At 50.8% G+C, this 10,682-nt stretch overlaps 1 protein-coding gene across 1 annotated transcript in view; it reads left to right on the top strand.

Moving 5' to 3' along the window:
* Positions 1-10,682, top strand: part of LOC119974802 (aminopeptidase N-like) — a 129,911-nt gene that overhangs the window by 10,904 nt on the left and 108,325 nt on the right. The window contains exon 2 of the mRNA XM_038814066.1: positions 10,323-10,492. Coding sequence (XP_038669994.1) covers positions 10,323-10,492 — 170 coding nt within the window. The remainder of the gene's footprint in view (positions 1-10,322; positions 10,493-10,682) is intronic.

Here is a 10,682-nt window from a genome sequence, read left to right as displayed (position 1 = left end):
GGAGTGAGGGGGTTGGGGGGTGAGTGAGGGGGTTGGGGGTGATTGAGGGGCTGGGGGGGTGAGTGAGGGGGTTGGGGGGTGAGTGAGGGGCTGGGGGTGAGTGAGGGGGTTGGGGGTGAGTGAGGGGGTTGGGGGTGAGTGAGGGGCTTGGGGGTGAGTGAGGGGGTTGGGGGGTGAGTGAGGGGTGGGGGGTGAGTGAGGGGGTTGGGGGTGAGTGAGGGGGTTGGGGGGTGAGTGAGGGGGTTGGGGGTGAGTGAGGGCGTTGGGGTGAGTGAGGGGGTTAATAAATTTAGATTACCCAATTATTTTTTCCAATTAAGGGGCAATTTAGCGTGGCCAATCCACCTACTCGGCACATTTTTGGGTTGTGGGGGTGAGACCCACGCAGACACGGGGAGAATGTGCAACCTCCACACGGACAGTGACCCAGAGCCGGGATTGTGGCGTCTGATGCACCGAGATCAGGATTGGCACTGACAAACAGGAGCTGCATTTGGGCATTGCACAAACCTTCATTCCTGCCAAGGAGATGGCACTGGTTGTGTCAGTGCACAGCCATCCCGTTGATGGGTTAGTTGCAGCCAGAGGGCACCTAGTGGGGTGTCCTGTTGGGGCTCCTGTCTGACCCGTGGCCCCAAGTTCACAGTGGGTTGTTAGGGGCGTGCACAGCTGCATGGCTGCCTTGCCGGCTGCGGCAATTGTGTTCCCTGCCCGTCTTCCCGACCCTACGGCCCACCTCCTGCCACCCCCCGCTACTTGCCCGGCCCTGGCAGAAGCCCCCCAGCCAGTGGCAGAACTGCAAGCAAACTATAGTGATGTTGGACACTCTCCATGCCCCCTCTCTCTCCCTCAGTGGCACGGCGGCTGTTCCCTGATTTTAAACACAAGTGTACCACGCCGTTGGCAATTCCTCCTGATGGAGGCGGAGCATCACGGGGGGCCTGAAAGTATCCGGGTCCGGTCCGTCAATGACACGTCGACAGCATTTACTGTACAATTTGCATGCATGCATGCATGGGCGCGCAGCGTGGAACGCATTCCGCCGGGCGAATGGCCCCGGACTGGATTTTGGCTGATGTGAGATTCTCCGCACGATCAGGTCTCTGGAGTCTGGTGTTGCTGGACAGGGATCCCCGCCCTTCATTCTTAAACAACTCAGGACTTTCCAGAAATCTGCCTTCAGCTCCCAACTATCCGGAACATCACTATTGAGCTCTCTGTTTGAGTTCCTTACCATTCTTAAGATGTAGAACTTATAAAGCAGAAATCTGGCATTTATACCAAACAATTCACAAATATAACGTCACAGAGCAGAGACCTGACATTAAAGTCACTGCTTTAATATGAAGGCCACTTACGGTACAGCAAGTTTCCATAAAGAGCAATGTGACTATGTTCAGATAATTTGATTTCAATGGTGTTGATTCAGGAATAAGTATTGACCAGTACACCAGGAAGCAGCCCCTCAGCAAAGCACCATGGGATCCGCTTCATCCCTCAGACATGGCTTAATATCGCAGCTAAATGGCAGCACTCCCTCAGTCCTGTCCCTCCAGCAATGCAGCACTCCCTCAGTCCCGTCCCTCCAACAATGCAGCACTCCCTCAGTCCCGTTCCTCCAACAATGCAGCACTCCCTCAGTCCCGTCCCTCCAACAATGCAGCACTCCCTTAGTCCTGTCCCTCCAACAATGCAGCATTCCATTAATCCTGTTCCTTCAACAATGCAGCACTCCCTCAGTCCCTCAGTCATGTAACTCCAGAAATGCAGCACTCCCTCAGTCCCATCGAACTACGAAACAGAACACCCGGAGGCCTTGTTCATCGTGGCCGGAGACTTCAACAAAGCCAACCTCAAGAGTGTACTGCCAAAATTCCACCAGCACATCTCCTGTCCCACCAGGGGCGACAACACTCTTGACCACTGCTACTCAAAAATCAAGGGCGCCTACCGTTCCATCCCCCGACCGCATTTTGGGAAATCAGACCATAAGACTGTGCTCCTTCTCCCGGCTTACAAGCAGAAACTCAAGCGGGAGAATCCAGCTAAGAAGGTTGTGCAGTGCTGGTCCGAGGAAACAGAAGAGCTCTTACGTGACTGTTTAGAGACAGTGGATTGGTCCATATTTAAGAACTCAGCGACCAATTGAAATGAGTATGCCACCACCGTCACAGACTTCATCAGCAAATGTGTGGACGACTGCGTGCCAAAGAAAGCAGTACGTACATTCCCCAACCGGAAACCATGGCTCAACCGCAAGATTGACTCCCTACTGAAGGACAGATCTGAGGCGTTCAAGGCAGACGACCCTGTCCTATACAAGAAATCCAGGTACGACCTCCGCAAAGCCATCCGAGATGCCAAGAGAGAATATCAAACTAAACTAGAGTCACAGACAGACTCTCGGCGGTTGTGGCAAGGATTAAACAACATAACGGGCTACAAAGCGAAGCCGAGCAGTATCTCTGGCAGCAGCGCACCCCTCCCCGATGAACTTAATACATTCTATGCCCGGTTCGAGCAGGTAACCAACAATTCGCTGTCGAGTGCCCCAGCAGCCCATGATTCACCCATACCCACCATCACAGTTTCCGAAGTCAGATCGGCCTTCCTGAAAGTGAACCCTCGGAAGGCGATGGGCCCGGACGGGATCCCTGGTCGTGCACTCAGAGCCTGCGCAGACTAGCTGGCAGAGGTATTCACAGACATCTTTACCCTGTCCCTACTCCACTCCGAGGTCCCCACCTGCTTCAAGAAGACCATCACCATACCAGTACCAATGAAGAACAAGGCAACGTTCCTCAATGACCGGTGACCCTGACTTCAGTCTTAATGAAATGCTTCGAGAAATTGGTCATGAAGTGCATCGACTCCATACTCCCAAAACGCCTTGATCCACTGCAATTCGCATACCGAAGCAACCGGTCCACATCAGACGCCATCTCCCTGGCCCTACACTCATCCCTAGAGCATCTTGACAACAAGGACTTCTACATCAGACTCCTATTTATTGACTACAGCTCCGCCTTCAACACCATAATCCCAGCCAAGCTCACATCAAAGCTCCAAAACCTAGGACTTGGCTCCTCACTCTGTAATTGGATCCTCAATTTTCTGATCCACAGACCACAATCAGTAAGAATGAACACCAACACCTCCTCCACAATAGTCCTCAACACCGGAGCCCCGCAAGGCTGCGTACTTAGCCACCTACTCTACTCCCTGTACACACACGACTGCGTGGCAAAATGTGGTTCCAACTCCATCTCCAAGTTTGCTGACGATACGACCATAGTGGGTCGGATCTCAAATAACGACGAGTCAGAATACAGGAGGGAGATAGAGAACCTAGTGGAGTGGTGCAGCGACAACAATCTCTCCCTCAATGCCAGCAAAACTAAAGAGCTGGTCATTGACTTCAGGAAGCAAAGTACTGTACACATCCCTGTCAGCATCAACGGGCCGAGGTGGAGATGGTTAGCAGTTTCAAATTCCTAGGGGTACACATCTCCAAAAATCTGTCCTGGTTCACCCACATCGACGCTACCACCAAGAAAGCACAACAGCGTCTATACTTCCTCAGGAAACTAAGGAAATTCGGCATGTCCACATTAACTCTTACCAACTTTTACAAATGCACCATAGCAAGCATCCTATCGGGCTGCATCACAGCCTGGTATGGCAACTGCTCGGCCCAAGACCGCAAGAAACTTCAGAGAGTCGTGAACATAGAACAGTATATCACAGAACAGGCCCTTCAGCCCTCAATGTTGTGCCGAGCATTATCCAAACCAAGATCAAGCTATCCCACTCCCTGTCATTCTGGTGTGCTCCATGTGCCTATCCAATAACCGCTTGAAAGTGTCCGACTCCACTATCACAGCGGGCAGTCCATGCCACACCCTAACCACTCTCTGAGTAAAGAATATATCCCTCCTATATCTCCCACCCTGAATCTTATAGTTATGCCCCCTTGTAACAGCTACATCCACCCGAGGAAATAGTCTCTGAACATCCACTCTATCTATCCCCTCATCATCTTATAAACCTCTATTAAGTCGCCACTCATCCTCCTCCGCTCCAAAGAGAAAAGCCCTAGCTCCCTCAACCTTTCCTTATAAGACCTATCCTGCAAACCAGGCAGCATCCTGGTAAATCTCCTTTGCCCTTTCCAATGCTTCCTCATCCTTCCTATAATGGGGTGACCAGAACTGCACACAATACTCCAAACTCCCGTACCCGGATTAAGCTCCCGTACCAGCCTCCCCGAACAGGCGCCAGAATGTGGCGACTAGGGGCTTTTCACAGTAACTTCATTGAAGCCTACTCGTGACAATAAGCGATTTTCAAATGGGATCTCACCAGGGTCATGTATAGTTGCAGCATAACCCGTGGCTCTTAAACTCAAGCCCTCTGTTAATAAACACTAACACACTATAAGCCTTCTTCACGGCTCTGTCCACTTGAGTGGCAACCTTCAGAGATCTGTGGACATGAACCCCAAGATCTCTCTGTTCCTCCACATTCCTCAGAACCCTGCCATTGACCCTGTAATCCGCATTCAATTTTTTTCTACCAAAATGAATCACCTCGCACTTATCAGGGTTAAACTCCATCAGCCATTTTTCGGCCCAGCTCTGCATCCTATCAATGTCTCTTTGCAGCCTACAACAGCCCTCCACCTCATCCACTATTCCACCAATCTTGGTGTCATCAGCAAATTTACTGATCCATCCTTCAGCCCCCTCTTCCAAGTCATTGATAAAAATCACAAATAGCAGAGGACCCAGCTCTGATCCCTGTGGTACACCGCTGGTAACTGGTCTCCAGTCTGAAAATTTTCCATCCACCACCACCCTCTGTCTTCTATGTGATAGCCAGTTACTTATCCAATTGGCCAAATTTCCCTCTGACCCACACCTCCTTACTGTCTTCATAAGCCGACCATGGGGAACCTTATCAAACGCCTTACTAAAATCCATGCATACGACATCAACTGCTCTACCTTCATCTACACACTTAGTTACCTCCTCAAAGAATTCAATCAAATTTGTGAGGCAAGACTTACCCTTCACAAATCCGTGTTGACTATCCCGGATTAAGCTGCATCTTTCCAAATGGTCTTAAATCTTATCCTTCAGGACCTTTTCCACTAACTTACCGACCACTGAAGTAAGACTAACTGAACTATAATTACCAGGGTCATTCCTATTCCCTTTCTTGAACAGAGGAACAACATTCGCCACTGTCCAGTCCTCTGGCACTATCCCCGTGGACAGTGAGGACCCAAAGATCAAAGCCAAAGGCTCTGCAATCTCATCCCTTTGCCTCCCAAAGAATCCTTGGATATATCCCATCTGGCCCAGGGGACTTGTCGACCCTCAGGTTTTTCAAAATTGCTAATACATCCTTCCTCAGAACATCTACCTCCTCCAGCCTACCCGCCTGTATCACACTCTCATCCTCAAAAACATGGCCCCTCTCCTTGGTGACTGAACAAAAGTATTCATTCAACGCCTCTCCTATTTCTTCTGACTCCATGCACAAGTTCCCACGGCTGTCCTTGACCGGCCCTACCCTCACCCTGGTCATTCTATTATTTCTCATATAAGAGTAAAAAGCCTTGGGGTTTTCCTTGATCCGACCCACCAAGGACTTCTCATGCCCCCTCCTAGCTCTCCTAAGCCCTTTTTTTTTTAGCTCATTCCTTGCTACCTTGTAACCCTCAAGCGCCCCAACTGAACCTTGTTTCCTCATCCTTACATACTCTTCCTTTTTCCTCTTGACAAGACATCCAACCTCTTTTGTGAACCATGGTTCCCTCACACGGCCATTTCCTCCCTGCCTGACAGGGACATACCTATCAAGGACACGCAGCATTTGTTCCTTGAACAAGCTCCACTTTTCATTTGTGCCTTTCCCTGACAGTTCCTGTTTCCATCTTATGCTCCCTAATTCTTGCCTAATCGCATCCTAATTACCCCTCCCCCAATTATAAACCTTGCCCTGCCGTATGGCCCTATCCCTCTCCATTGCAATAGTGAAAGACACCAAATTGTGGTCACTATCTCCAAAGTGCTCTCCCACAAACAAATCTAACACTTAGCCCGGTTCATTACCCAGTACCAAATCCAATGTGGCCGCCCCTCTTGTCGGCTTATCCACATATTGTGTCAGGAAACCCTCCTGCACACACTGTACAAAAACTGCCCCATCCAAACTGTTCGACCTATAGATGTTCCAATCAATATTTGGAAAGTTAATGTCACCCATAACAACTACCCTGAGACCTCCACACCTATCCATAATCTGTTCTGCAATTTCTTCCTCCACATCTCTGTTACTATTTGGGGGCTTGTAGGAAACTCCTAACAATGTGACCGCTCCTTTCCTATTTCTAACTTCGGCCCATAATTACCTCAGTAGGCAGATCCCCTTCGAACTGCCTTTCTGCAGCCGTTAAACTATCCTTGATTAACAATGCTACTCCTCCACCTCTTTTACCACCTTCATTACTCTTACTGAAACATCTATACCCCGGAACTTCCAACAACCATTCCTGTCCCTGTTCTAACCATGTCTCCGTAATGGCCACAACATCGTAGTCCCAAGTACCAAACCACACTCCAAGTTCACCTACCTTATTCCGGATGTCCCTTGTATTGAAGTAGACACAATTCAACCCACCTTTCTGTCTGCCGGTACACTCCTGCGACCTTGATACCCTCCTCAGTACCTCACTACTCTCAACACTGGCTTCTGGGCTACAGCTCGTTTTCCCAGTCCCCTGACAAATTAGTTTAAACCCCCTCAAAGAGCCGCAGCAAATTTCCCTCCCAGGATATTGGTGCCCCTCTGGTTCGGGTGCAAACCGTCCTGTCTGTACAGTTCCCACCTTCCCCAGAATGTGCTCCAATTATCCACGTAACTGAAACCCTCCCTCCTACACCATCCCTGCAGCCATGTGTTTATCTGCACTCTCTCCCTGTTCCTCACCTCGCTAGCACGTGGCACCGGCAACAAACCAGAGATGACAACATGGTTTGTCCTGGCTCTCAGCTTCCACCCTAGCTCCCTAAATTCCTGTTTTAAATCCCCGTCCCTTCTCTTACCTATGTCGTTGGTACCGATGTGAACCACGACTTGTGACTGTTCCCCTTCCCCCGTAAGGATTCTGAAAATATGATCCGAGGCATCACGGACCCTGGCACCTGGGAGGCAACATACCATCCGTGAGTCTCTTTCACTGCCACAGAACCGTCTATCTGTCCCTCTAACTATCTAGTCCCCAATAACTATTGCTCTCTTGCTCTCCCTCCTTCCCTTCTGAGCCACAGGGACGGGCTTAGTGCTGGAGATCTGTTCATCATGGCTTACCCCTGGTAGGTCGTCCCCCTCAACAGTATCCAAAACGGTATACTTGTTACTGAGGGGAACGACCACAGTGGATCCCTGCACTGACTGCTTCCTCCCAGCCCCTCTCACCGTCACCCATCTATCTTGATTCTTCGGAGTAACTACATCCCTGAAGCTATTATCTAGGGCCACCTCTGCCTCCTGAGTGATCCGAAGTTCATCCAGCTCCAGCTCCAGTTCCCTAACATGGTTTTTGAGGAGCTGGATATGGCTGCACTTCCCACAGGTGAAATCAGCAGGGACACTGACGGCGTCCCTCACCTCAAACATTCTGCAGGAGGAACATTGTACTGCCTTCCCTGCCATCCCCACTAGATAAAACAAGAAAAAGAAAGGAAGAGCTTACCTGATATTCACTCAACCCCTTAGGTTAAAGGAGGTGGAAGGGTGGGGGACACTACAGGAGGTGGAAGGGTGGGGGACATTACAAGTGTAGTGTCTCGGGTTTAGGAACCGCCCAACTTAAATACAGGTAAAAATAAAACACTTAACCAGCAACCACTGTGCCCCACACGGGAACAGCAATCAGCTGTTATGGGCCCCGCAAACAATTTAAATCTTTACTACTTACCCAGCAGTCACTCTGTCCTCACTCTGACCGGATTCAGCTGGAAACTCCCAACAGTATGTTTTTTAAAATTTACTCCCCTTCTCAGCAAGCACTCACTCAGCAACCACTGCGCCCCGCACGATAACACCTCAGGGAAAAGAAAAACTACTTACCAGTCACCAGCCAATCACTTACCTGCAGGCTGTGACGTCACGGTTCAACTTCTTTCTACTTCTACCTGCCCTCGAGTCTCCCTCTTTATCTTTACTCGGCTGGGATCCTTACAGTGATTGTGTTTTTTTCGTTAGAGGAGGAGGGAGGGAGGGTTTGGCGTTTAACTGTCACTTGACAACAGCTCCTCCACAAACCACCTTCAAGATACAGTGACCGCAATGCACCGATGCTAATTTGCCCCGCAACAGCCAATCAGCAGCTCCACTCTACTACCCTCTGCTGTGTGAATACCGCCCAGTCCATCACACGAACCTGCCTCCCATCCAGTGACTCCATCTACACCTCCCGCTGCCGGGGGAAAGCGGGCAGCATAATCAAAGACCCCTCCCACCCGGCTTACTCACTCTTCCAACTTCTTCCATCGGGCAGGAGATACAGAAGTCTGAGAACCCGCACGAACAGACTCAAAAACAGCTTCTTCCCCACTGTCACCAGACTCCTAAATGACCCTCTTATGTACTGACCTCATTAACACTACACCCTGTATGCTTCAACCGATGCCAGTGTTTATGTAGTTACATTGTGTACCTTGTGTTTCCCTATTATGTATTTTCTTTTCTGTTCTTCCCATGTACTTAATGATCTGTTGAGCTGCTCGCAGAGAAATACTTTTCACTATACCTCGGTACAAGTGACAATAAACAAAATCCAATCCAATCCCTCCAACAATGCAGCACTCCCTCAGTCCCTCAGCCTGTCCCTCCAACAATGCAGCACTCCCTCAGTCCCTCAGTCCTTTTCCTCGATCAGTGCCGTGCTCCCTCAGTCCCTCAGTCCCTCAGTCCTGTCCCTCCAACAATGCAGCATACCCTCAGTCCCTCAGTCCCTCAGTCCCTCAGTGCTGACCTCTGACAGGGCAGCACTCCCTCAGTACTGACCCTCTGACAGTGCGGAACTTCCTCAGTACTGACCCTCTGACAGTGCAGCACTCCCTCAGAACTGACCCTCTGACAGTGCGGCACTCCCTCATTACTGGCCCTCTGACAGTGCGGCACTCCCTCAGTACTGACCCTCTGACAATGCGGCACTCCCTCAGTACTGACCCTCTGACAGTGCAGCACTCCCTCAGTACTGACTCTCTGACAGTGCGGCACTCCCTCAGTACTGACCCTCTGACAGTGCGGCACTCCCTCAGTACTGACCCTCTGACAGTGCAGCACTCCCTCAGTACTGACCCTCTGACAGTGCGGCACTCCCTCAGTACTGACCCTCTGACAGTGCAGCACTCCCTCAGTACTGACCCTCTGACAGTGCAGCACTCCCTCAGTACTGACCCTCTGACAGTGCAGCCCTCCCTCAGTACTGACCCTCTGACAGTGTGGCACTCCCTCAGTACTGACCCTCTGACAGTGCGGCACTCCCTCAGTACTGACCCTCTGACAGTGCGGCACTCACTCAGTACTGACCCTCTGACTGCGGCACTCCCTCAGTACTGACCCTCTGACAGTGCAGTCCTCCCTCAGTACTGACCCTCTGACAGTGCAGCACTCCCGCAGTACTGACCCTCTGACAGTGCGGCACTCCCTCAGTACTGACCCTCTGACAGTGCAGCACTCCCTCAGTACTGACCCTCTGACAGTGCGGCACTCAGTACTGACCCACTGACAGTGCGGCACTCCCTCAGTACTGACCCTCTGACAGTGCGGCACTCCCTCAGTACTGACCCTCTGACAGTGCGGCACTCCCTCAGTACTGACCCTCTGACAGTGCAGCACTCCCTCAGTACTGACCCTCTGACAGTGCGGCACTCCCTCAGCACTGACCCTCTGACAGTGCAGCACCCCTCAGTACTGACCCTCTGACAGTGCGGCACTCCCTCAGTACTGACCCTCTGACAGTGCGGCACTCCCTCAGTACTGACCCTCTGACAGTGCGGCACTCCCTCAGTACTGACCCTCTGACAGTGCGGCGCTCCCTCAGTACTGACCCTCTGACAGTGCAGCACTCCCTCAGTCCCTCAGTCCTGTCCCTCGATCAGTGTAGTGCTCCCTCAATGCTGCACAGGGGTATCCATCTTGAGTTTGTGCTGACTAACTCCACTGGACATGAACCGTTAGACTCAGGACTGAGAATGTTTCCAACTAAGCCACAGACATTACTAATCGCTCATTTTCTATTTCAGGCTGTGAATGATACGAACAGTTTACCTGCAACAGTTAATGATATTATGAATCGATGGACGTTACAGATGGGTTTCCCAGTTGTTACTATAGACACAAGTCGTGGAATTATCTCTCAAAAACACTTCCTCCTGGATCCAAATTCAACTGTGACTCGTCCTTCTGAGTTCCAGTAAGTTGTTCAGTAAATTTATAACTGGTTAAGGCCGGTGATCAGTGATGAACCATCAATTGCACGAGAGACGAGTTGCTGTACAAAAGTTAGGCTTTAATAAGCTAGAACTTAGCCCTGCGGCCGACTGCAATAAATGGACGACCGCCGGGCGTTCTGACTATTTATACCTCGGTATGGAGGCGTGGTT

Source organism: Scyliorhinus canicula, chromosome 12 (genome assembly GCF_902713615.1).
Source record: "Scyliorhinus canicula chromosome 12, sScyCan1.1, whole genome shotgun sequence".
NCBI classification, from domain to species: domain Eukaryota; kingdom Metazoa; phylum Chordata; class Chondrichthyes; order Carcharhiniformes; family Scyliorhinidae; genus Scyliorhinus; species Scyliorhinus canicula.
Note: the sequence above shows the minus strand (reverse complement) of the source record. Positions and strands in the feature narration are given on the sequence as shown.